Source organism: Pollachius pollachius, assembly GCF_949987615.1.
Source record: "Pollachius pollachius genome assembly, chromosome: 3".
Classification (NCBI taxonomy): Eukaryota; Metazoa; Chordata; class Actinopteri; order Gadiformes; family Gadidae; genus Pollachius; species Pollachius pollachius.
In genome coordinates this window covers 48,620,615-48,647,903 of record NC_136936.1, presented here as the reverse complement: position 1 = coordinate 48,647,903, position 27,289 = coordinate 48,620,615, and the positions used below count along the sequence as shown (strand labels likewise).

The 27,289-nt window shown below is 48.1% G+C and overlaps 1 protein-coding gene across 1 annotated transcript in view; it reads right to left on the bottom strand.

Annotated features, from left to right (window-relative positions):
- myo3b (myosin IIIB) overlaps window positions 1-27,289 on the bottom strand; it is an 80,013-nt gene that overhangs the window by 34,430 nt on the left and 18,294 nt on the right. The window contains exons 10-26 of the mRNA XM_079733849.1: window positions 22,772-22,856; window positions 22,359-22,475; window positions 21,856-21,960; window positions 21,529-21,612; window positions 20,871-21,073; window positions 20,127-20,225; window positions 19,914-20,028; window positions 19,362-19,488; window positions 18,334-18,544; window positions 16,653-16,800; window positions 15,369-15,522; window positions 14,676-14,764; window positions 13,910-14,039; window positions 4,456-4,535; window positions 3,122-3,142; window positions 1,934-2,011; window positions 679-884 (exon numbers count right to left, since the gene is read on the bottom strand). Of these exons, the coding sequence (XP_079589975.1) occupies window positions 679-884; window positions 1,934-2,011; window positions 3,122-3,142; window positions 4,456-4,535; window positions 13,910-14,039; window positions 14,676-14,764; window positions 15,369-15,522; window positions 16,653-16,800; window positions 18,334-18,544; window positions 19,362-19,488; window positions 19,914-20,028; window positions 20,127-20,225; window positions 20,871-21,073; window positions 21,529-21,612; window positions 21,856-21,960; window positions 22,359-22,475; window positions 22,772-22,856 (2,052 nt within the window). The remainder of the gene's footprint in view (window positions 1-678; window positions 885-1,933; window positions 2,012-3,121; window positions 3,143-4,455; window positions 4,536-13,909; window positions 14,040-14,675; window positions 14,765-15,368; window positions 15,523-16,652; window positions 16,801-18,333; window positions 18,545-19,361; window positions 19,489-19,913; window positions 20,029-20,126; window positions 20,226-20,870; window positions 21,074-21,528; window positions 21,613-21,855; window positions 21,961-22,358; window positions 22,476-22,771; window positions 22,857-27,289) is intronic.

Sequence of the window (27,289 nt, the reverse complement as noted above, 5' to 3'; positions counted from 1 at the left end):
TCTCCCCCTTTACTCCTCCTCCACCCCCCCTCCTTCCCCATCACTGGGGGAGACTAAAGGGGGAGACACCTTCGGACTAAAGGTGTCTCCCCTTTAGTCCTCCTCCACCCCCCCTCCCTCCCCATCACTGGGGGAGACTAAAGGGGGAGACACCTTCGGACTAAAGGTGTCTCCCCTTTAGTCCTCCTCCACCCCCCCTCCCTCCCCATCACTGGGGGAGACTAAAGGGGGAGACACCTTCGGACTAAAGGTGTCTCCCCTTTAGTCCTCCTCCACCCCCCCTCCCTCCCCATCACTGGGGGAGAGTAAAGGGGGAGACGCCTTCAGACTAAAGGTGTCTCCCCTTTAGTCCTCCTCCACCCTTCCTCCCTCCCCATCACTGGGAGAGACTAAAGGGGGAGACACCTTCGGACTAAAGGTGTCTCCCCTTTAGTCCTCCTCCACCCCCCCTCCCTCCCCATCACTGGGGGAGAGTAAAGGGGGAGACGCCTTCAGACTAAAGGTGTCTCCCCTTTAGTCCTCCTCCACCCCCCCTCCCTCCCCATCACTGGGAGAGACTAAAGGGGGAGACACCTTCGGACTAAAGGTCTCCCGTGGTGCGAGACGAGGAGAGAGGAGGGGGTTCCGTGTTGGGGGGGGGTGTGTAGGAGGAGCCTCCGCCCCGGTTGCCGCGGTTACCTGTTGACGAACTCCTCGAAGGGGATGCGGTGGGAGTAGCCCTGGCGCCGGATGCTGACGGTCTCCAGGACGCCGGTGTAGCGCAGCTGCACCACCACGCGCTCCTGGGTGAAGCGCAGCGCCTGCCGGTCGTCGTTGGGCTTGATGCAGCGCACAAAGTGGGGCTGGCCCACCACCATCTTGGACAGCAGGTCCATCAGGGAGTACTGCCGGGGGGGGGGGGCACACGGACGTCATCAGGGGGGGTAGCGTACCCGGACAGGGGCGGGGGAGGAACCGTGAGAGGTTTTTCCTTGAACTTTGGGACAATGGTGGGGTTCCATGTAAATGGTAAATGGTAAATGGACTGCATTTATACAGTGCTTTTCCGAACCAGTGGTCCCTCAAAGCGCTTCACAATATTGCCCAACATTCACCCATTCATTCACATATTCACACACCGACAGCGGTGCAAGGCGACAGCTAGCTCGTCGGGAGCAGTTGGGGTTAGACGTCTTGCTCAGGGACACCGTGACAAATTAGCAACCGTTAGCAGCCAGCCCGCTCCTGATCCACATGCTGCCCCTAAGTCACGAATGTACGGGCCAACAGGTCGTGGATTAAAGCTGCGGGAGGAAGGACTGGAGGCTTGTGGGGAGAAAGAGCAGCCAAGAGCAAGGTTTTAATAATAGTTACCTACAGCGCCTTTAATATTTAAATCTGTTTGATGGGAGGACTGGTTGTATGACTTGTTCTGATACTTCTAGTTTCAGTGGTTCATGTACGGCGGCACTGCAGATGTTAATTGCTCTGAACTGCTCACCAGGTCAAACATCTCAGAAGCTGTATTTTGCTACCTTACGGCCTACATAATACATCTCCATGGATAATTCAGAAGCCGGCATTCATTATTTTGGCTGCTGGCTGCCCTCACATCTGTGGAGAACGGGTGGAGTTCAATTCTTCACAGGCGGCCAGAAAAAACAGAGCATGGTGTTTCAAAACACACTCAATTAACGCCCTTCGTTCCCTCTCAAAACCACTCTGTTTCAGCCTAATGTTTTTTCCATGCAATTGTAATTTCCTCAAATTAAACAAACACAATATTACTAATGCACCTTCATCACATCATCAACAAAAGCATGAGAGTACGTGTGCAGCAAAAGTTACAATCTCTCATCGATACGTGGATCGTGTTGTAACAAACACACGCAGCACGATAACCTTTGTTAGCGTGCTGCGTGCGTTTGCCACCGCGGTGGACACAGCAACCTACCCGGAAGTAGGAGGCTACAGTCTGCCTCCTCATGTTGGTGGTCTCATCCGGGTGCCGCGTCATCTCCATGGTGTCTATCTGCAGCACACACGGGACCAGCACAACGTCATCAGCGTACGCACACACACTGCAGACACCGGCAAACCCAAGAGGCCGCTCCGCTAATGGGACAGCATTCCCTTTGAAGGCTTGGTGTTTGTTTGTGTGCCAGTACTGAACGACAGGGGGAGAGACGGAGGAGTCAGTCAGTAAAGCGTTTCGGCCTTCTTCTAAATTGGGTGCAGTTGCTTACTATGTGCCATCTGTACGAGACGGCGCCGTAAACATTTAACCGCTAACTACCTAGAGGAATTATCCCCTCAGGTGTCTTGGGCCATCACGGTGCACTCTGAATAAATGACGCCCGCTTGTCAACAAGCGAACTGCCGCCATCGTCGTCGCGGCGACGGTTTAACGAGGGGGACACAATCCGAGCATTCCAATGGCCGCTCTCTCTCCCCGCCGTTTCGAGGCTTCATCAAAATTAATGACGCAATCAATATTTTATTTCAAGTCTACATATTAAAGTGCATATCTTAATACTTTATCGCACCCCGCTCACCGGGGGGACGAAGTGAGGAAAAGGTATGTCAAACATTCCCCTGAATAAATTGAGTGAAGTAAGCGGGAGAGGTGACAGTTTGATATGTTGAAGGGTGTTCTTAGTGGAGCGCGAGCAGTTAGCCGCTCAGCGCTTCAACTAGTCAAACAAGGGTTAGAGATGTGCCTGCACCCCCCTTTAATCTGTGCGCACTGCAAACTTTTTGTACACTTCAATGGCGGCTTTGATTTTGGTACATGGCAGCATGGGTTTTACATCAATCATCTTGTCACATAGCCACTTTTTAGTCTGTGCGGGTACAGGAGCTACACTGACTCACGTCCTCTGGGATTCTCGCGGTGACCAAGTCTGATTCACTTGAAATTACAACATATGTTCCCTTAGATAAAGCAGAATCTTAAGTGATGGTATAGCGCGGGAATCCGCCCTCTGCCTCCGCGGTTAGCCCGTTTGCAGCGACGTGAATCAATCAAGGCCTGGTATAGATTCAGCTTTCTAACGGGGGATATAGTGTTCTGACATTCAATATGTATGGAAGCACCTTTTTTAATTCTGAAATATGCTGTACTCTTGCTACATATTCTTACCTGCATTAGGTATTTTGGGGACTTTGATCACAGCACACGATGAGAAAGAAGGAGTATATAGGGAAAGACAAGGAGATTCAGCCTGAGTGAAAGTGCAGCAGCATTTAATGGGATGCCATTTTGTAGATTATCACCTTAATTTTGTATCTAATGACATTTATCCATGAAAAGGGATAGTTGAGGTGGATAATACAACTTTATATTTTTGTTAATGTTTGATTTGACCAAATGCTTCCCCTTAAGATAGGTAATAAGCTGTATAAGGAACACATAAAGAAAATGTTAGATGGACAGCAAAGATTCAAAGTCCTTTCAGAGAACAGTGTTCATAATCACTCTTTCACATTCACATAAACATATATACACCTATTAAGAACCTAAGTAGATATACAATGGTCATTGTGAACAAATAATCCCACCATGTAGTTATTCGTTTTTTTCTGCCTTACTCAATCTTTGTGTTTATTGCATACAGATGCTATTGTTGCTAAATATGTGAAACTTACCGACACTGCATGACAAAACTGCATTAAAAACATCTTGAGCATGTGTAACCTACAAACCCATTAGGTTTAACTTTCACAGCTGAAAAAATAATAAAAACCTGCATACAAACGTTACACAAAAGTGCTGCACAGGGCCTCAGAGAGAAGACTAGGAGCTGAAGCACACTACAGGACCCCAGGAACAACCAGCAGAAAATAAAGAGGCTCCCATTGTAACGGTACTCTAGCATGTGGTGCCAATGAGCCACTGATAGAGGAGCATATGGTGCTCATATGAGGATAACTTGGGGCTAGAGGATCGTGTTGTGGCTGTAGGGTAATCCGACCTTCAGACACAAAGGTGCAGGGTTTGATCCAGAATGTCATCAGCACACTCATGACACTGATCATTTCTGGTGTTGTTTTGCACCCCTGATTAGCAAATGGGGTCGCAGGAGATTACTAACACAACCTATTGATATTTGATGATCCATTTTAGTGAAAAATAGTTTTTAAAAGTCTCATAGATGGCCTGTGTATACAAACTGATGATTTAAAACCACAAGCAAACGACTAATCAACTAGTGTGTAGTAGTGTGATGCAATGAAGGAATCTCATATTACCGGCAGATGTTGATTGGGTAAAAACTATTTGTGTGGATGCAGATGCACAAAAGCTCACGTCAGGGTTGTGATCGTTTTCAGAGGTAGAAATAGGGTGACGGGCCACAACACGTTGGCAACCAGTGGGCTCACCCCAATTCCGATCTCTGCCCCTCCCTAACGAGAGGTAATTCAGCTCACTGTAAGATGCTTTGAATGGCGTAGGAGGCAGGAGAGGAGGCCTACCTTGTTCCGTCCTGACCTGAGCTGAGGAGGCAGAGACCTGGAGGCTGCGGTGACCTTTGCCCTCGACATCGCCAGGTTACCTGTTCGACATAACACCAAACACAGGACGGGCAGGTTGATCCAGGGCCTAGGGTGTTAGGGTGACTCCCAGCCCAAAGGGTCTGGGTTTGACCTCTGAATGTCTGCAGTCTGACATTAAGGCGTCCTCAAGCATATGCCCTTACCACCGACCTGCCCATGAATGAAATCAGAAGCATTGCTTTGGGAGAGGTGTTTGCTAAACGTCAAACTTGTAGGATAAATGATGAAATTGATGCTGAAACTTCCGTTCGTCTCGATACAATCATTGAGAACAAACTCAGATCTTCATATTAACATCCAGCGATGATAAAAAAAAAATAAAGTGGGGAAGGAAACGGAGAGTTATGGAGAGCGACTCGCACGAACGTCGGAACATGAAAGAGAACCCGGGAATAACACTCATGGAGCGGTGACGTTCCGGTGACTTTCCGGCTCGTCGCGTGGCGGAGCAGAACGGCTCGCGCCACTCTGATGCGCTGAGCGGGAAAACGTTCCGCGGTATTAACGTGACAGCCACAGAGCGGGAAGCGAGGAGCGAGCAGGCACCCTAAACCCGGCTCTGTATCCCCTCGACTCCGAGGCTCCCAGCTGGGCTCCCGGCAGCCCCGGAGCCACACGCCAACGACGCGGAAAAAAAAGAATAAAAAAAGCAGGATACACGGACGCATCCGCACATGCAAGACACTCGCCGCATTTCAAGCTTCTTTTTTTTTTTACGCAAGATGTCCAAATGTTTTCTCTGGCGATATCTTCAGAGGCTAAACTGTGATTAATAGCAGTGGAAGAAGCCTTTGAAGCAGGATTGGTGACATCAAAGTACTAATCCATGGGTGGCAGGATTTTTATAATGAGTGGGAAGTATCTTAACACATTTCAAAGGGTTTAGCCCATGAATAAACAATAGCAGCACAGATGTGCCACACACACACACACACACACACACACACACACACACACACACACACACACACACACACACACACACACACACACACACACACACAAACACACACCTTGAGGAAAATCTGTCTGGAGACACGGGAGGCTGGCCTGGGTGTCTCACTAGCAGGGGTACCCGTGTTTTTCCGCAGGATCCCTCTGAACTGACAGCTAACAGATTGTTCCGGGTTGTGTACATCACACAGGTGGAGGTTCTAGGAGGCTCTGTGTGGTGTAACACCATCACACAGGTGGAGGTTCTAGGAGGCTCTGTGTGGTGTAACACCATCACACAGGTGAAGGGTGGCGGTGGCGATGTATGGTGTAACACCATCACACAGGTTCTGTATGGTGTAACACCATCACACAGGTTCTGTATGCCGTAACACCATCACACAGGTGAAGGGTGGAGGAGGCTCTGTGTGGCGTAACACCATCATCACAGGTGAAGCGTGTTATTTCTGTATTTTGTAACAACATCTCACATATGAACCGTGTTAGTTATGTATGTTGTGACGTTGCACAGGGAAAGCGTGGAATGGATGCATGTTGTGACAACATCACAAAGGTGAACCGTGTAAGTCGTGTGTTGTTACAACATCCCACATGAAGCGTGTAAGTGATGTATGTTGTGACAAATTGCAATACAGAGTTGTTGTGTTTTATCGCATTGATGCTAATGTGTTGACACTGAAGAGGGAGAGAACCCATTTAACAATGAATCCATCTTTTTATCTCCCGAATAACGACACATTGGGGTTACAAATTACAAACATCCTTTCGGAATTGCAGGGACATTACATGTGGGGGACAGGACAGGGAATGTGGAAACATCTGCTTCATCCATTAGTAAACCACTTCTGAGTAGAAAAGCCAAACACAAGTAACGGTTTCTGTGAAGAGCTTCAATCCGAGCCAGTGTCGTGGAGCTCAGCTTGACCGCACACAAATGCTTTCTCAGACACATGCAAGAACATGTAAGCTTTGTGCCCACGCAAGCACACGCAAGCTTTAGACTGAATAAAATAACATTCGAGAGCACATTGTCGTTGGATTCAGCCTGAGGTTCAACCAATGATTATCCTGCCCTTGGGATTCCACACCAAATATCAGTTGGCTCTTTGGTAAATGGTAAATGGACTGCATTTATACAGCGCTTTTTTAACCAATGGCCACTCAAAGCTCTTTACAATATTGCCCAACATTCACCCGTTCATGCACACATTCACACACCGATGGCGGAGTCAAACATGGAAGGCGACAGCCGGCTCGCCGGGAGCAGTCAGGGTGAGGTGTCCTGCTCGGGGAAAACCTTGACACTCAGGTAGGAGGAGCCGGGGATCAAACTAGCAACCTTCCGGTTACCAGCCCACCCGCTCTAGCTCCTGAGCCACATGCCGGAGGTTATGCGGTTATGTCCCTTTGCTGTGACATAACCTCATAACACAGGAAAACTTGCCCCAAAATATTTCAATTGTTCCCAATCACCCACCATGAGAACAGTGCGAGAAAAAGATAACAAGGAGCATGGAAACAGATAGAAAGAGCATTGTGCTAACATGGAACAGCTCTGGAAAAGGCCAATAGTCACCCTACGGTCCCCACAAAGACACACACACACACACACACACACACACACACACACACACACACACAGAGCAGGTCTGGGGACCCGCCGGCGCTAAGTGTGTCAGGTATCTGAGCAGCAGCACACTGCGATGCCCGGGCTCCAATTAGCCCCGAGTAAAGCTGGCTGGATTAATTGGAGTGGGTCTTGTGCAAATGAAGCGCTCTCTCTCTCTCTCTCTCTCTCTCTCTCTCTCTCTCTCTCTCTCTCTCTCTCTCTCTCTCTCTCTCTCTCTCTCTCTCTCTCTCTCTCTCTCTCTCTCTCTCTCTCTCTCTCTCTCTCTCTCTCTCTCTCTCGGCCCCCTCCCCATTAGTGCTGCTGGGGCCCGCGATCATCTGAGCACATTTGTCATGATGAATTAGCGGCCGCGAGTGGAACGGGCGCCACCGAATGTCACTGTACTTTCACGCCTCTCGCGCGCGTGACACCCTCAGAGGAGGAGATGAAGGGGCTCCGCTCCGAAGACGAGGGTGAGGGAGGGGAGGGTGGGGAGGGTGGGGGGGGTAGGGGGTTATGACAGTTGCACCTATAAGCCTCGTGAACGGACACTCACGCTGCTTCCTGCATGTTATTCCTCGGCGGGTTAGGTATTAATTCATTCTCCTTCAATATCCCCTCTGCAGAGCGGGGTGATTACAGGCCGGGTTAGGAGCCTGGATCTATCCCCCCCCCCCCCACCTACACACACACACACACACACACTTTCCTCTGAGACAGGATCACCTGTGATCTGTGACGTCCATCCAAAGGGAGTCTCATGTAGGTCGAACCCTTGTTCTAACAACGCAGACACGGGGAGGAGAGTTCAAGTGTTCACACAAAGTAAAAAGGTAAAAATTAACTCATTAACTTAATTTATACCGAAACCCACAACAACAAACAGCAAATGGATGCGTTGGATTCGACCAATAGAAGCGATTCAATCAGAATACACTGCTTTATGCATAAACATGACTTTGAGTTGAGCCCGGTGAATACAGGGGAAGGTCAGGGGGAACACAACACAGAACCGGAAGCTCAGGACAGACAGACAGACAGACAGACGGACGGACAGACGGACGGACGGACGGACGGACGGACGGACAGACAGACGGACAGAAAGTAAGAGAAAAAGAAAGAGAGGGAGTTGGAGTAAGAGACACAGAGTAGGAGAAATAGAGAAAGAGAGAGAGAGAGAGAGTAAGAGGAAGAGAGAGAGAGAGAGAGAGAGAAAGAGATGAAGATAGAGTAAGAGAAAGAAAAAGAGAGAGACAGAGACAGAGAGAGAGAGAGAGAGAGAGAGAGAGAGAGAGAGAGAGAGAGAGAGAGGAAGTGAGAGGAAGAGAGAGGGCAATCGAGGGAGAGAGAGACAGAGAGAAAGTGAGTCAGTAGGGGGGGGTCGGGGGTGGGGGGTGGCAGGGGAAAAAAGCCTTCCTTGGCATCTGTTTTGAACATGAAGCCCAGCCAGGATCCTGCGGGGGGGAGCTCAAGCTGCCAGTTGTATTGGGCTTCCATTGACAGAGAATAGTCAACGTGCTCGGGATTAAAAAAGCAATCCCACGTTCAGTGTGACACCTCCCTGCATGCTTTTATAAGAGACCGCGGTGGCCTTGTAGTTCAGAGGCTCTGCATCGGGGGGGGGGGGGGGGGGGGGGGAGTCAAAGTTTGGAGGGGGGGAAACAAAGAGAGAGAGCAGGAGGGAGAGAGAGAGAGAGATACAGAAAGAATAAGAGAGAGAGAGAGAGCGAGAGAGAGAGAGAGAGAGAACGAGGTGAGAGAGAGATATAGAGAGACTAAGAGAGAGACAGAGACAGAGAGGTGAGGGAGATCAAGAGAGGTGAGGACAGAGATCAAGAGAGAAAGTGAGAGCTAGACAGAGGGAGGGAGGAAGAGAGAGATACAGAGTGATGAAGAGAGAGAGAGAAACAGACGAGGAGATGAAGAGAGATGAAGAGAGAGAGCGAGAGAGAAAAAGAGTTAAAGTGAGAGCGAAAGAGCGAGAGTGAGTGAGCGAGAGAGAGAGAGAGAGAGCAGCCTTCCCCAGAGACTTGCCGAATCTCCATCCTTTTTTGCTCCCCTGCTTTGCTTTCTTATTTTCATTTTTTTCAAAACCCATGTGATCTCCAAACTCAACTCAGCAAAGCAGGCAAATGAGATTATGGCACCCATAGCCTTTGCCTCCTGCCTCGCACCCGACACCCCCCTACCCATCCCCCCGACACCCACCCACCACAACGTTTATGCCTGGAGATGGCTCCGGGGAGGGGGGGGGTCGTTGATTTAAATGCCAGCCACTACTGTCACAGCAGATCCATCACCAGCGCACGCTGTAATGGGCTTTCAGTGGCACAACGCAGCGCTGCGTTTATCAAAAGCCTGTTCGCAGCCATGTGACTACCGGAAAGGAGCCGGCTCCAGTCGACCGAAGTACGGCACAAACACACGATAAACCGCCCGGCTGCTGACTGCAAACATTTGCCGCCACGATTAGTTGAAGTTGGTGGTGGTGGTGGGGGGAGGGGTGTAACGGGGTGTGGGTGAGGGTGTGAAGGTGAGGCAGGAGGGTGCTCAGAGGAGACGAGGAGGAGGACTGAGGACCAGGAGATGAACTGGGGTTCTGCTGAGAGGGAACAAAGGAGGAGAGGAACGTGTCACAGAGCCTCACTGAGGGCTGTCACCTCCTCACCTCCGGACATGAAGGATCAGAGAGAGAGACAGACACAGAGAGAGAGGGAGAGACAGAGACAGAGACAGAGAGAGAGAGACAGAGACAGCGATAGAAAGAGAGAGAGAGAGAGAGACAGAGAGACAGAGAGAGACACACAAAGAGACAGAGACTCAGAGAGAGAAAGAGAGACAGAGAAACAGAGAGAAACACAGAGAGAGAGAGGGAGAGAGAGAGAGAGGGAGAGGGAGAGAGAGAGAGAAAGAGAGGGAGACAGAGAAACAAAGTGAGAAACAGAGAGGGAGAGAGAGAGAAACAGAGAGAAAGAGAGATGCTGGGGAAGAGAATAGAGAGAGAGACAGATATTCAGGGGGGAGAGAGAGATTGACACAGAGCCAAGGAAAGAGACTCGGTAAAAAGAGATGAAAGAGAGAGAAATACTGTAAGAGAGAAAAAAAAAGTAAAAAAAAGAGGGAAAACGAGAGCGAGAAAGAGAAAACGCCAAAGCTGACAGTGAGTGTGAAGACAAAGAGAAGAAGGGATTGAGACGGAGATGAAGAGGGACTTCAGCAGGGTGTCGACGAAGCCTTATGGAGCAAGATTTCTCAGAGCAGCACATTTGTTGAAACTTATAAGGGTTTAAATTCTCACCAAAGTCTGAAGATCGACACACACACACAGAAAGGCTCCCAGTCACGTTTCACTACAAAGCGATACTAACCACACTTTGCAGATGAAGGCGTCAGTATTCGTTCTGGAGGTGTTTTAGACCCAAAGGTCTAACAGACGAGTCAGCAGGTAAATATGAGGTAAAACACAAACTTGACACTTTTCAAGGGAGCATTTTTATGGATTTGAATGAAAATTCCCATTTAATTCATGGCATTCCCAGTGTCTGTTCAGCTCCGTCTAAACGAGCGAGTCCAAACACAGAGAAAAGTCTTGAGGGACGAGGCTAATAGATCGTGAGTAGAAAGATGAGACATGGTGAGTATCAAAGTATGGAGCATGTGGGTATTGGCACATCACTGTACCTCCTGCCACTGGAAATCACGCTCAATTAAAATGTAGGGAATATACATTTACGCGATGTGTCCGTCACTGAGACGTTTTCCTTCTGCTCCTGATGCTCTGATGTTTACGAACACAACTCGACAGCCCTTCGGAAAATGTAGCAAACCATCCGTGCTTTGAACCAGTCCTTGATGCTTAACTGGAGTTTATGTGTGGAGTTGTTTTCAGTTTCTGGTGTTTATCTGTTACTGGTTCGCTTTTATGTTTTATACACTTTATGTTCCAATTGTTGTGTTGTTTTCTTTTACTGCTCGCTGCAATATAAATCGCCCCTGTGGCGATAAAGAAGATCTCTACTCTACTCCACTCACTCAAGCATTTTAACATCATTTTAACATTTTAAATGTAGAGATTAAACTCTACAAGGATATGAATAAAACTGAAAATTATATATTTTTTATAACAGACAATTCCTGTCACCCTTTTTTATATTCGAGAACTACATTTCTAGTTCTGCTCCTCTAGCGTTTCCTGCTGCATTGTGGGGGGTTGTGTTCTCAGTGCAGCCGCCGTGACAAAGACACACCCCCCACACGGCAGGGGGGGCAGGAACACAGCCTGACCGCAGGGGCCAAGCAGGGCAGGCCTGGCGAGGGCCCGACGGGAAACCAGCCGCCAGCTCACACTCTGCGGTCCCGCTGATCCCGGGAAGTGGCCGCAGCTCTGAGGGAATTCCGACCCTAGGAACACTTCTCATTTCCTCTGACAAAACACCAGCACATGTCCTCCCAGCAGCCCCCAGGACTAAACTCCCCATGGTCACTCTGAGTGAGGAAGACTTGCTTTTTCTCTCTTTGCACTTTCAAGGGGGGAGGAGAGGGGGGAGAGGGGAGAGAGGGGGGGGATCTTAATTTCCTGTTGTTTTCAACACGTTTTCCTCATCAATATTTAACTGGCATCCGAGCTTTTGAGATTTGAAAAGGATGGTTTGTTGCATTTGTTGTAAATTCGAGTTTGATAACATAGCAAATAATGGAAAAAGGACTATGTTAGGTAAAATACCAACTTCAAATAAATATGGTACATAAGTATACATATATATATATATAAGTATGTCGTTGCATGTGGCATTTGATATCTATATCACCCATAAGCCAAGATATGAGTCACATTCTCACCAGAACGTCCTGCTGCGTCAACGAGGGTGACCCCTAGTGGTGACACGACGCAATGTCACCCCTCATAAACCCCAGCGAGGCCATCCCTGGTGAACCAGAATGCACGCAGATTCCCCAGATAGCAGTCACTGCACAGATCACAGATACAGCGACTCCATAATGTCAAGTCAATTGCAAAACCTCCCCCGAACCCAAACACAGACATGCCTCCTCGAATCTGCCCCTGAAGAGATGGGAGCAGTTATCACTGTCACGTCTCTTCCTTCAGAGCTTCCCCTGCTCGATAAGCAGAAGCCTGGAGCCTCGTAGCTCTTATCTGATGAGATCATCTGCGGGATTCATCTAGCGTCATACGGAAGCTACACCTCCAACTTCCAGGAATAATCAACATAGAGAGTCGAATGAGACATACGATTAGTTCGTAAAGGAACGGCCCGGATGCTATTTTGTGCAGAAATTAAAATATATTGAAATAAGAAAATTAAATAAAAACACATAATATGGCTAATTGGCTAATTAACCCTGACCCAACTTCCAATACAAATCGTTTTGAGCTGATGATTAAAAGGTCCCTAACCTGGATGTGGGTTCTCGCCAAAGAGAAGTGAAACAAATGGATGACAAAAGGGCAGCGCTGAACATCTTTGTCGCTTCTCAGCACCTCCGAGTACAACAGTAAAGTTTTCCTTAAAAATTAGCGTTTATTTAGTTCTGGGGCCTGGGTTGTGTAGCGAGGGGTAGATAAAGACCTTGTGTGCATTCCCTCGGATCCAAGTTTATAATAAGCACCGTAAGATATCTCTCTCTCTCCCCCCACTAAGGTGTCCATTGTGTGATTCTCTGGTCCTCTAATTCCACCATAACGGGACGCAGGCTTTAACAGTCTCCTCGAAAATAAAGGGGAGCGAATCACACAATGCTGCTTAGATAGGAAAATAATGAAACAGGAAGTGGGTGAATCTGACGGTCTTAGCTTCCCCATTAGCTTCGCGACTAAGTCCAGTGACCAGGCGGCCTCATCCGCGGCTAATGACGAACACATTACCGCCGCCGTCACTTAGCCCTCTGAAAAGGAGCGGGAAAACGGCCTATTGTGTTTTCTAAATACACTTTCTTCATCCCGCCCCCGCCCCCACTCTGCGGGGGGTATTAAGAAACCCTTATCGCCCCGAAAATATAATATCCCACCGCGCCGCCGCGGTCTCGGGCTAGCGGTGCGTGGCGGAGGGGGAACCAAGGGGAACGGCTTAGCGGGAAAATAAAAACAGAGCGAGCGCTTAGCCTCTCGGGAGATAACGTGGGGGGGGGGGGGGGGGGGGGGGGGGGGGGGGGGGGGGGGGGGGGAGCAGATTTATCCCCACGCGGCGGCGGCAGAGAAGGAGAGACAGGCTCGGAGCGGGAGGAGGAGAGCCAGGAGGAGACCTGCAGGAGGAGGTCTGATTAACGCGAGCCCACTCGCTACCTGGATGTCTGCTGGAGGCTTTAACCGCCAGGAGATACCAAGCAACGAGACGCAAACAATACAGCGCACGAGGAGGGGGGGGGCTGGGGGGGCATTGAGTCAGCGATAGTGGGAGGAAAGGGGAGGAGGGCAGGGTTAGGAAAAGTTTGGTTGATGGATGGAGATGAACGGAGTTCGATGGAGAAACAGAGATGATGACAACACTTACGGATGGAGTTTGATGGAGATGGGGAGACGGATACAGGTGGATGGAGGAGGATGGAAACGGAGGTTATAGAGATGATCAGAGACGGATGGAGATTCAACGAGGTGGATGAGATAGCGATGATAAGAGATGGATGGAGATGAATGGCGACACGTAGATAATTAGAGATGGATGCAGTTGGATGGAGATAGAGAGATGATGAGAGGCGGAAGGAGATGGAGAGGTGATAGAAGGGGATGGGGCTGATAGAGCTGATAGAGATGGAGAGAGGTGGTGGAGACGAGATATTGCTGTGGTCCCCTACCTGTCTTGGTGAGCGGGCTGGAGAAGAGTTGCTGAAGGAGCTTGTTCTCCGAGGTCCTCAGCACCAGGACGATGTCCGCGGGCAGCGTGTCTCGGTTCTTCTCCAAGAAGCCGTCGACACTGTACAACACCTGGTGACACAGAACCCGGAAGGAGATGATTCTGTAGAACACCTAGCGACAGAACCAGGATGAAGATGATTTTGTAGAACACCTAGCGACAGAACCAGGATGAAGATGATTCTGTAGAACACCTAGCGACAGAACCAGGATGAAGATGATTCTGTAGAACACCTAGCGACAGAACCAGGATGAAGATGATTTTGTAGAACACCTAGCGACAGAACCAGGATGAAGATGATTTTGTAGAACACCTAGCGACAGAACCAGGATGAAGATGAGTCTGAACAACACCTAGCGACATAGAACCAGGAAGAAGATGATTCTGTAGAACACCTAGCGACAGAACCAGGATGAAGATGATTCCGAACAACACCTGGCGACACAGAACCCGGAAGAAGATGATTCTGTAGAACACCTAGCGACATAGAACCAGGATGAAGATGATTCTGTAGAACACCTAGCGACAGAACCAGGATGCAGATGAGTCTGAACAACACCTAGCAACAGAACCAGGATGGAGCTGACGTCCTAAGACCCACTTTATAGCGATGAAGGATGTTGGGAAGTTTGGAAAATGACCTATTCTTTAGGAAAACCTCTTCTTCTTAGAGCTGAAATATTAGCATATAAAAGCGTGTTCATTACCTTCCCTGCATAATGCTGAATTCCAAAGCACAGCTCCACACGTTTTGGCCTCCAGAAATACTTGTAGCGCAAGTTGTCCTCAAATTTATCTGCGGAAGAAAATACACAAAGACAGCTTGAAAGGGTAGATATTAAAGCCTTCATGAAATGCTGAAACATTTTCAGGAAAATATAGAATGTAACGTTGAGATATGGAAACACAAAATGCTGTGGCCATCTCACAATCATCTTCCACTCATTTCCACATTTCTGCATAAGCATTTGTGTAAAACACCCAAATTTGTGTGTAAAATGGCTGAGCTTCCTGAATTTCCCCCCTGCAGGTAATCAAGTACTATCTTTCTTATTAACATTGCAAAAGTGCTGCATAACCCGGCATCTATGGTCTGATCTTTGGCCTGGTGGGGGGTCCGGTATGGGTTCTAACCTACGAGGGTCTGGTCCGTGACCTGGTGTAGGGTCTATTTTGGGTCTTACCTACGAGGGTCTGGTCTGTGGTCTGACGGGGGGTCTGATGGAGGTCTTACCCACGAGGGTCTGGTCTGGTGGGGGTCTATCCTACCAGGGTCTGGTCTTTGGCCTGGTGGGGGGTGGTCTATTGGGGGTCTTACCCACAAGTGTCTGGCCTGGTGGGTCTTACCTACCAGGGTCTGGTCTTTGGCCTGGTGGGGGGTGGTCTATTGGGGGTCTTACCCACGAGGGTCTGGTCGGTGGCCTGGGGGAAGCGGCTCTCCTCGTCCAGCAGGGACAGCAGGCCCATGGGCTTCTGGAGGAACATGTCCAGGATGGGCCGGTTGTCTTCGTACTCCACCAGGCTGGCGTCCACGCCCTCACTCTGGTACTCCATCTACAGCGGGGGGGGGAAGACGTACCGCAGATATCAACCTCCGCCTCCCAGGAACGACCTCGCTATGCGATCTGGGATGGAGTCGGGAATGTTTTTGTTTTGCGTGGCACGACAAACAAACCCCCCCAAAAACATTCCTCAGCTCTGAGAGGAATGCGACAGTTTGGCGTTCTTACAGAATCTCTCAGTGAATTCATGACGAATGGCCCGAAAACCCTCTCTCCCAAATAACAACAAATTGAGTCAACCAATTAATTCATAATTTAGTTCAATTTGCAAATAACCCGCAAGCCAAATCAACGTCTTTGCATCCGCTTAATCCAGATCAAAAAGTTTCCTTTAAATATATATTTATCTGATAAATAGGAACCAATGGAATTAAACTGCCGTAATGAACCAATGAGCCGTAATGAACTTGTGTAGGCGGTGTGTGGATCTCTGTGGCTCCGGAGTCAGAGCCCTCCACGTCGAGGGAGGTGACGGCTCTGCGCTTCAGGAGACAGAAGAGGGTTCTACTGTATGGAGGCCTCAGCCCATCGGAGGGGCGTGGTACGCTCGTCAATACAGTGGAACGTGGGGGCCGCAATAACAGCACAACTGCAGAAGGTTTCTTGAATGTAAAAAGAAATCTTCGCCAGTTCCCCTGTTTATTTTAATATTTATAATCAACAATTCAGATTGTTAATTATTTTTTCTCCTTTCTTTTAAAACATGTTTTTAATAAAATGGATGTTAAAAGTGTTCTGGACAGCAGTAGTCTACCTTAATGGTGTTCTTTGTTTTCATTGACCATAAACTATTCAGGCTTCAAATTCATTACATTCATAAAATAATAAAGAAATTCTGGAATAAGGCAGATATATTAATTCATAAGGCACTAAATTATTAACACATAACCCACACACAATATTGTATTCAAGTAATTTTTGTTTTAACTCTGCCCTGAGCGATCAGCTAGCAATACAGATGTATTAAAAATATCTATATCTTGCCACCACAGAAGTAAATATTAAATGTTCTGTCACAGAACATTCAGCTTTTCGTTTTTTCTAACTTTCCTCCCTCAAAACCCCCTCGCGCCCCCTCCATGGAGATCTTAAAACAAAGATGGCATCCGCGCTCCCCTTCACCTGTTCCAGAGCGAAGATGTGCTGATTAAAGTAGAACTGGATCTGCTCGTTAGCAATGTTGATGCACAGCTGCTCGAAGGAGTTCCTCTTGAAGTTCTCGAAGCCGAAGATGTCCAGGATCCCCACGTTCATTCCGCTCTCCGCAGCACTTCAAAGACCGAGGGGGGGGGGGGGGAACGGGAACGGGGACGAAAGGGGGACAAACAACACAAACTTATTCTTCCACGCAACACAGTGCGCGCTCAAATCCCCCTGGCGACCACATGAATAGATCAACATTTTTATGATAATCCAAAGTTATTCAACCCAAATACAGCGCGTCGCCGCGGCTACGCACGACGCCGGCCTCATCTTAAGGAGGAGATAAAAAACATCAGGGCCTCTGAACACCATTAATCTCCATATCTCTCTTTCTGTTTCTTCTGCTTAACATAAAGTCCTCCGCAGCGAGGAGGAGAAGGGGGGGGGGGGAGAGGCGAACGTCGACGCCGTGCCGGAGTACGATACGGCACGGACGTGTTACCCGGTGGTTACATGTCCGGCGTGTAGGGGTGACCTTAGGCCCCCCCCCCCCCCGCTGGTTATTAGTGGCAATAAGAACAACTGTCGGTATGCCCGGGATGCGCCCCCCCCCCCCGACGCTGTGTGAAGAGACTCGTGTCTGACACTCTCACTCACATTGACTGCGTGGTTTACCGTGCGGATCAATGCACCACCTCTCTACAGTCTCTCTGAAGTCTTTTTAATCATCTGATCATTATTTTCGCGGCCCGCAATGGTACCCCCCCCCCCCCATACATATCAAAAATTCATCACTTCTTCTCCTTTTCTCCCTCTGTCTCTGCCCGCCTGTCTGTGTGTCCGATGGCATTCCACTCCGAGGCTTCACCTCAGCAACACTTTGGAGTTTGTCTTTTGACCTCGTCCCGGACATCCACACACACACGCACTAACACACGCACTAACACACACACGCACGCACACACACACACACACACACACACACACAAAGGTCACAGAGACTTTTGTACGGAGATCGTTGATGGTCAAGACACAACTACAGAAAGAGAGGGAGAGAGAGCGAGAGAGTGCAAGACCCAGTCGAGACGTTTCTACCTCCCGATGATTCGAAGCCTACACCATTTAGGACAGGGTCACCTTCCATCAGACAGAGAGAGAGATAGAGAACAGGGGAAAGCGATAGAAACAGAGACAGACAAAGACAGAGAGAGAGTAAGACAGATAGAGAGAGAGAGCTAGAGAGAGAGTTAGACAGATATATAGAGAGAGAGAGCTAGAGAGAGAGAGCTAGAGAGAGAGTGATAAAGAGAGACAGAGCTACAGAGAGAGAGTGATAAAGAGAGACAGAGCTTCAGATTGCGAGTGATAAAGAGAGACAGAGCTAAAGAGAGAGAGAGTGATAAAGAGAGACAGGGCTTCAGAGAGAGAGTGATAAAGAGAGACAGAGCTACAGAGAGAGTGATAAAGAGAGACAGAGCCACAGAGAGAGAGTGATAAAGAGAGACAGAGCTTCAGAGAGAGAGTGATAAAGAGAGACAGAGCTTCAGGGAGAGAGTGATAAAGAGAGACAGAGCTACAGAGAGAGAGTGATAAAGAGAGACAGGGCTTCAGAGAGAGAGTGATAAAGAGAGACAGAGCGCGCTGTTGCGCGGGCCCTCACCAGATGTTCATGTCGGGCTGCAGCAGGGCGTTGATGCGGTTGACGATCCAGCTGAAGAGGCGTCCGTACAGCGCCTTGGACATGGCGTCCCTCACGTCCGTGGCCTTGTCCACCGTGTTGGTGCGGATGATGGTCTCCCCGCGCGTAACCACGCAGTGGGAGGTCAGCGCCTCCTGCAGCTCCTCGTGGCCGATGCTCAGCAGGGAGGCGGCTGAGGGAAGAGGAGGAGAGGGAGGAGGAGGAGAGGGAGGAGGAGACAGAGGAGGAGACGGAGAAGGAGACAGAGGAGGAGACGGAGAAGGAGATGGAGAAGGAGAAAGAGCAGGGGAAGGAGATGGAGAAGGAGGTACAGGAGAAGGAGAAGGAGCAGGGGAAGGAGGTTGAGAAGGAGGTACAGCAGGGTTTCAGTCAGCAGTCTCAAGCTCCAGAAGCACATTTTACCACGGGTCGTTCCGACCAAGGTGCTGACTAAGGCCTGTCCTACTGGCTGGAGGTTGCTTTCCAGGATTTAGTCAGATCTCATGTACTTCCAGGGAACCGAGTTACAACTGACAGAAAGTGCTTTCCTTTTGATTATTTAGTTTATTCGGTTGGTAACTGTAGTATGATCACAATTATTAAACTGATAATAAAAGCACTGCTTAACCACTGGTTATTCTCGAGTTGTGGCGTGGACCAATAGGAGGGCTTGAATCCTGGTGAAGAAGCACCAAGATGGCAGTTTGGAATTTCACCTGACATCGTGTAAAACTCTCCTATTGGCCTCATTACCCTCGGCCGATTAGAGCGGTTTATACTATTATACACACAAACTGTGATAGCGAACACACACACGCCCAGCAACGAGTGTAGACGCGATAACATAAATAAGTAATCCTTGTCAAGTTGAATAATTAATGATTCAAGCAGTCATCACATACACATAGACTGGTACAACTATATAACATGGAATTCATGTTGCCCTTCGACTGGGTACCATAAGACCGGTCTAAGAGGTGTTTAGTCTCTACTGGGCCCCTGTAGCTCACCGTTCTCAAGGGCCTCCGAGTTGGGAACCTCGCTCTTGTCCGTCTGGTGCCGGGAGGTGATGGCGGCAAATTCAATGTTCCCGGTGATCAAAATGGCGGACAGGATTCTGTACACAGAGGTGACCTCCTAGGAAGACCAGAAACGGTGATAGGGAGAAATGTAGAAGAGTGTGCTTAGATGAGCTTTAACTCCAGCTCATACATAAAGGGGTTATCGGTATCAAATACCACAGAAATTAGTTCATTGTTCTATATCGTGACCCTCAAAAATGCCTATGTCAAATAGACGACTATAGATTAAGACAGATAGTGATTATGGAATGTAAAAAGCACTCTGATTGGTTTAGGATATAGCCAATGAGGCGCAGTGAATCAGCAGCGCTAAGAGAGTAGAGTTAAGTTAGATATCAGAATTTTGCCAAAATATGACTTGTGTTCTGAGTGATATTTGTCTATATTTATCATTTTTAAACATGTTTTTCATTTTAGAGGAGATACATTTCCAAAACTGATACTTAAATAAATAAAGAAAAGAACACCCCCCCCACACACCTCCTCGGTGAAGCCGATGATTCGGAAGCAGTCCTGGATCTCGTCGAACTGCTCCTTGTACAGTTTGCTGGTCACGATGTCGTGCATCACCTTGCAGTGCTGACTGTTAATGTACCTGCAGGGACAGAGCGGAGCGCTGGGTGACAGATCTCAGTCCTGGGAACGACGGCCGGTCGGAGCGGCTTGATGGAGGAGCGGAGAGACACCACGTACCTGGGGGGCGTCTTGTCCGGCAACCGGTAGTTCTTCAGCTTGTCTTGGTGGTACAGGCCCGCGTAGAAGTAATAGAAGATGTGGAAATTCTTCTCCCCCCTGTTTGGGAGAAAACAACACAAACACACGCAGAGACCATCAGTCACCTGACAGGGTGAGTGACGACTGGTCTGGGGGTCGGGGGGATGACGTAGGGGCCAAAATATAGATATGGCGATATATCTTTGTCCTTATTCGTACGATACAAGAATCGATACTCTGGTGGCAAATATCGATATAATGTTTTTATATTTAAACAATATATAATTATAATTTTTTTGGGGGGGGAATATCTTTAGCATTTTTATGCTTTATTCATGAAGAGTTGGGCAGGAAATGTCGCACCACATATCGATATGTTCATTAATAAAATAAGGCGCTCTAAACGGATTTCCCTGCACCTCACGGTGGCGCTCAACACATGAATGAAGGAAACTTGAACGGAAGTTAACGAACCACAGATAAGTCCCTGAAAAACTCAGTTTGGACCGTGAATAAAGACCGAAATCCAGCACTTTACCTTTCACAGTGATTTTATACTCATCGTCAGGCATGTATCATGATGTATCGTTACAGGATTGTCTAACAATACATTGATTATCGCAGAATCACTGTGTCGTGATATTATCGGTATCGCGGGACATGTATCACGTATCGTATGGTGAGGTACCCTGTGCTTCCCCCCCCCCCCCCAGTGAGACGTACGTGGCCTGCTTGATGACCCGGGACTTCTCCAGGAGGTACTCGGAGATCTTGGCGCCCATGACGGCGCCGGTGGGCGTGAACTTCATCTCCAGGTACTTCCCGAAGCGGCTGGAGTTGTCGTTGATGGCGGTGCAGGCGTTCCCGAAGGCCTCCACCAGGGGGTTGACCTGCAGGATCTTCTCCCGGAGGGTCCGGTTGTTGGCCTAAGTTGTCCCGGGATGGGGGTCGGAGGTAAGCGGTCCGTGGGGCACATGCCGTTGGGCTCGCACGATCTTACTACACACTTTTATGATGTTTTGTATTGTACGTGTAATTTAATTTACTGTTTTATATTGTATGCTATCATTTTGAATTGTTATTGACACATTGTTCCATTTAATTCTTGCATTTTATATATACCAAGTATGTATTTATTTTTTGTAATTAGTATTTTATATTTTATATCAATATAATATTTATGTTATATTATTTGATGATTGCATAATTTAATACGACAGCTGGGACAAAGGTATCCCCTACAACAATAGATAAAGTACTATCCTATCTCTTCAGATGAAAAGATAACTCAAAGACATATAACGGTCAACAACATGTGCAAACTTGCGTGTATAAAATAGCATTTGTCCACATTAACCAGTGAAAGGCTGTCTGCTCTCACCTTCCCCAGGAAGGTGAGGTGCTGAACGATTAGGTGAGCGCTCTCCGTCTTCCCGGCTCCGCTCTCCCCGCTGATGATGATACACTAAAACAAACGCACCACACCTCTTTACACACAAGGGCGCAGCGAGACCATTCAGACGAGGATTCAGACACCACACTGAGTTACACTTGAACACGATCGAAGCGAAGAAGAGAATATATCTCAAAGAAAATGTATTCATGTATTTATAGTGTCTCCGTCTTTGGTCCTGACAGTGGCAGGGTCAGAGCGTTCCTCCGACCCCCCCAGACGGCTTCAGGATGTGCGGGGCGGTCCTCTCCGTACCTGGTCCTTGCAGAAGGTCACCATGCCCTGGTAGGCTGCGTCGGCAGCGGCGAAGATGTGTGGGGGGTTGTCCACACGCTTCGCCCCGTGGTACAGCTTGGAGAACTGGGAACGCACACACGCAGACACACACCAGGGGAGCGGTCATGCGAGGCCGTGTGGATCTCATTGGCTCCCACTGAGGGATTGTGGAGAGGTTTGATGGACGGATATGAAGGGACTCCAGTTAGTGTAGATGGATGAAGCGTTTCAAAGTCTTTTTGAGGACCGGTTGGAGTGGAGGTATCTGGAGTTGGTACGGCCTGTGGGGGTGAGTACCTGGGGCGATTAGATGGTCAGGGACATTTGGGGTGAGTTTCTGGGGTGAGTATATACCTTGTGACGGTGGGTGTAAGTACCAGTGTGTGAGTTTACCAGTGGAGGTGAATACCTGGAGTGAGTAGATACTTCGGGACGGTGGGGGGTGAGAACAAGTGGGGGAGTGTACCAGTAGGGGGGAGTACCTGGGGTGAGTAGATGCTGAGGGCCTGGAAGGGGTTGATGGCGATGAGGATGTCCCCGACGTAGGTGTAGATCTGCAGGTCGTTGTACCTCTGCTGCAGGTGGCTGATGATGGTCTCCTGCAGGGAGGGGGGGGTGAGGGAGAAGGGAGGGAGGGAGGAGGACAGAAGGCCCTGGCAGAGTGAGCTCAGGCCTGCAGACCACCCCGGGTTCAGGGGTAACATGGGGCTGGGGAGCACACACGCACGCACGCACACACACACACACACACACACACACACACACACACACACACACACACACACACACACACACACACACACACACACACACACACACACACACACACACACACACACACACACACACACACACACACACACACACACACACACACACACACACACACACACACCTCGTCCAGGAACTCCAGGTTGACCAGGTCGTCGTCGGGGGCGCTCTCTATGATCAGCGTTTTGCGGGTGTTGATCCTCTCATGCCTGCAGGGAGGCAGGCATACGTTGTTAGCATACGTTGTTAGCGCAAGTGTTCAGCATAGCGTACGTTGTTGGCATATGTTGTTAGCGTAAGTGTTCAGCATAGCATACGTTGTTAGCATATGTTGTTAGCGTAAGTGTTCAGCATAGCATACGTTGTTAGCATATGTTGTTAGCGTAAGTGTTCAGCATAGCATACGTTGTTAGCATATGTTGTTAGCGTAAGTGTTCAGCATAGCATACGTTGTTAGCATATGTTGTTAGCGTAAGTGTTCAGCATAGCATACGTTGTTAGCATATGTTGTTAGAATACATTTTTAGCTTAGCATACGTTGTTAGCATATGTTGTTAGCAGACGTTTTTACCATAGCATACGTTGTTTGAATATGTTGTTAGCAAGAATTCTTAGCATAGCACACACATTAGCCTGCGCTGTTAGCACACTCCGATATCAAACGCCATAGCACATGCTGTTAGCATACACCGGTAGCAAAGGCCATTAGCATGCACCCTTAGCAGCCACGTTAGCATACAAATATCAGCATACACTATTATATTAGCATATTTCATTAGCATACAACGTCAGTAGAGATGGGCGATATGGCCTAAAATCCATATTGCGATATACATTGCAGCCTCTTGCGATAAAGATGTATATCACGATATAAAATCATAAAATAACCGTTTCAGAACAGGTTACATAGACCCTAAGGAAAGCCAAACTGCTAAATGTATTTTAAAAAAGAGAAATATAGTATGTCATTTCGAGAACATTTATTGTGAAACACTGTAATCATACAACATAATGTTGCAGATAAATAAAATTAGTATTGGGTTTTTTTCCTTTAGTGCAAACCATTCTAAAAGGCACTACACTTAGTTTAAGTCCTTGGTTCTTAAATGCCAACCAAGATGCAGAGAACAGGAAAAACGGGTGTCTTTCTAGATAAGGAACAGACACTGTACTGACAATTAGGGATGGGCATGATTAATTGATGATCGATCATTGATTGTTAAGATTTTTATCGATTACGTGATATTTTTAACCATCAAAAGGAGGTTGACCCAGCCGGAGAGGTGGTCTCGGAGACGTTGCTCAACATGGAGCAAAGAGGAGACGGAACGTCTTTTGGATATTTGGGTCCGATATCCAGAAGACATTCCGTCTCCTCTTTGCTCCATGTTGAGCCACCATCCGACGGTTCGACAAAAGCAAGTAAAAAGTATGCTTGAAAACATAACTTAAAAATGCCGATGCATTTAACACATTCCGAGTCAGGATGAGGGAGAAGGAGTTGGACCAGTCCGCAGATCAATGTATATCACGCTGGATATCCATGATTGTTTACTTTCACCGGTGCTTCCCCCCCCCCCTTTTTCTTTAACGCTTTACAACGCCCCAGACCTTTTTGTCCAATGATTTAACCCATTCAGACCGGATCACGCATCTGTGCGTGTTTACCTTTAAGACCGGATTGCGCATCAATGCGTGTTTACCATTAACCCATTTGTACCGGCTGCGCGGAGCAACGTTGTATCTACTAGATACAATGTTGCGCCGCACTGCACCCGGAACAAATGGGTTAATGTTCTTTGCACACATGCAGGTTTGTTGACGAATTCTGGCACTGTTGCGAAAATTGCAATGTGAAAAGGAATTGCACCAAACCAAAAATTAAACATTGTATTTTGCGTCATCAACATGCATTATCGCGATAGAGCGATAGAATTAAAATCTCTATCGTAGGCCATTTTTTTATCGTTTACTAAACGTCAGCATACGCTGTTAGCATACGGCAACGCTTACACAGGAGGGCTCCCCACTGACTGATGAACATTAGCCCTCAGTAACCCAGAGGGGGGGGGCTTTGTTCAAACACCCCTTAAAAGAAATGCCCCCCCCCCAAGGGACCTATCCACTATTATCACCCACTATAATTGCACTTCATGTGCTTTTGACCTGTCACTCTCCCCTGGGAGCGAGGGGGGGGGGGGGGGGGGTCAACACCGAGCCAGCTGTCTCTGGGGGAACCCCTCAATGAGAGGGTAATGGGAATGAGTGGGGATGATGATGTTGGAGGTGGATGAGGAGGAGGAGGAGGAGGAGAAGGACCAGAGGGAGACGGAGGAGGGGGGCGAAGACGAGGAGGGGAAGGTGGTGGTGGAGGAGGAGAGGGAGGAGGAGTTGTCATTATGTGTCAGCTGCTATTTGATTGCTCTTTTTCGATAGTGTGTGTGTGTGTGTGTGTGTACCGTTTTGAGGTCACCAATGCTAACCTGATCATTCTCATGGATTTGAAGTGAAATGTGTTGAAGACAACTGAAAAAATATTCTGGTCAATTATATGCATGGTTTAGCATATATGGTATATGGTACATATGGTCAGGGGCGTAGGAATGAGTTTAACATTGGGGGGGACACATATCGGAAACCTGACAGATCCGTTAATGGTTTGAACAGAAATATGTCATAAATTAACTACACTGAAAAAATTCACAAATATATTTTATTCTACTAAAAAGATACATTTGTAAATGTAAAGGAAAACACATTTTGAATGGCAGTAATGAACTGATAAATATCAAATCAATTCTTTAATTGCACGCTCAATCATCCAGTTTTTTAGAATAAGAAGCGGTGACAAGACGCTGTGTTGTGCTTTCAAATAAAATAAAACATTTTTCTCCCCCGGGTATAATTTTTGGGTGGGACAAATGCGCCTGTCTCCAATATTGGAGGGGACACGTCCCCTCCGTCCCCCCCGGTTCCTACACCCTTGCATATGGTACAAATGTTATGCACGGTAAGTATACCATATATGGTATATATGGTATGTATAGCAAATGTGGTATACTGTATATAGTATGTATGGTCCATGTGGTATGCATTCCTATGAAGCACAAGAAAAAAAGAATTCCAAACTCTTTCAAAACTCCCCCTTGTCCTCAGTTCTCCATATCTCCATTAACAATTGAATTGGAAGTGTTCATAATTCACACGAGGTGCGTATGTATTATATATATTATAAATATATATACATCTATCGCCCTGACTCCCCGCCAAACGCACGGAGCAGATCACAGAGGACCCGGGCTGCAGGTTACAAACCAGCGCTCAGATCCGTTCTCGGCTCGTTTTCTAGTTCCGAAAGTGCCGCAGCGAAACACAAAGTCACGTCCTATCTGGGGAAAACCATCTCGGGTCTGAGCGCTACGTAGCTCCGTGGTGGCGCGGCGCGGCGCTACCTTCGGCTAGCTAGCATCTTTAAAGTCGCCCTTTGTCTCCTCTCTTATCTGGACTCATTGTCTCCCCCATCGGAGGGGGCGAGAGACTTAGGGAGCCAGAGAGGGAGCAAGGAGAGAGAGAGGGGGGGGACACTCCCATCACCCTACAAGCTCTCTAATCCCATTATCCACACACACACACACACGCACACACACACACGCGCGCGCACACGCACACATACACATGCATACAGAGACACACACACACACACATAAACACACACACAAGCACACACACATACACATGCATACAGACACACACATAAACACACACACACACACACACACAAGAACACACAAGCACGCATGTGTACGCATACACACACATAAACACACACACAAGCACAAGCACACGCACGCATACACACAAACACACACACACACACACACACAAGCACATACTCACATACAAACACACACACACACACACACGTAAACACACACACAAGCTCACACACACACACACACTGGAGGGTAAACATCACTGGCACGAAGACATAAAGACACTTAGTGAGGAGGACGGTCTCTCTTGGAAGACGTAAAGACACTTAGTGAGGAGGACGGTCTCTCTTGGAAGACGTAAAGACACTTAGTGAGGAGGACGGTCTCTCTTGGAAGACGTAAAGACACTTAGTGAGGAGGACGGTCTCTCTTGGAAGACGTAAAGACACTTAGTGAGGAGGACGGTCTCTCTTGGAAGGCGTAAAGACACTTAGTGAGGAGGACGGTCTCTCTTGGAAGGCGCCCGTCTTGGTAATAAAGATTGAAGCCCCCCCCTCCCCCTCCCCCCTCCAAAAGCACACAGACACACACCCTACTCTCCCCCCCTACACACACCCTACTCTCCCGCTCTCTCCCCCATATTCACACCCTACCCCCCCCCAACACACCCTACTCTCACCCTCCCGTCCCCCCCAAGCTTGTTAAAGGGGTCACACTGCGCACACATGACTCGATAGGATATATCAATAAAATAACTAAATGAAAGGAATGAAGAAAAAACATATATATATATATATATATATGTACATAAAATCATGAATAAAACATATACTTCGTACACGTGAAATGATCACAGAGGTATTAGTTGTATCAATATGTGAGTTGTTGGAAAGCAATTAGAACGGCTGTTTCAATAAGCCTAATTGTTC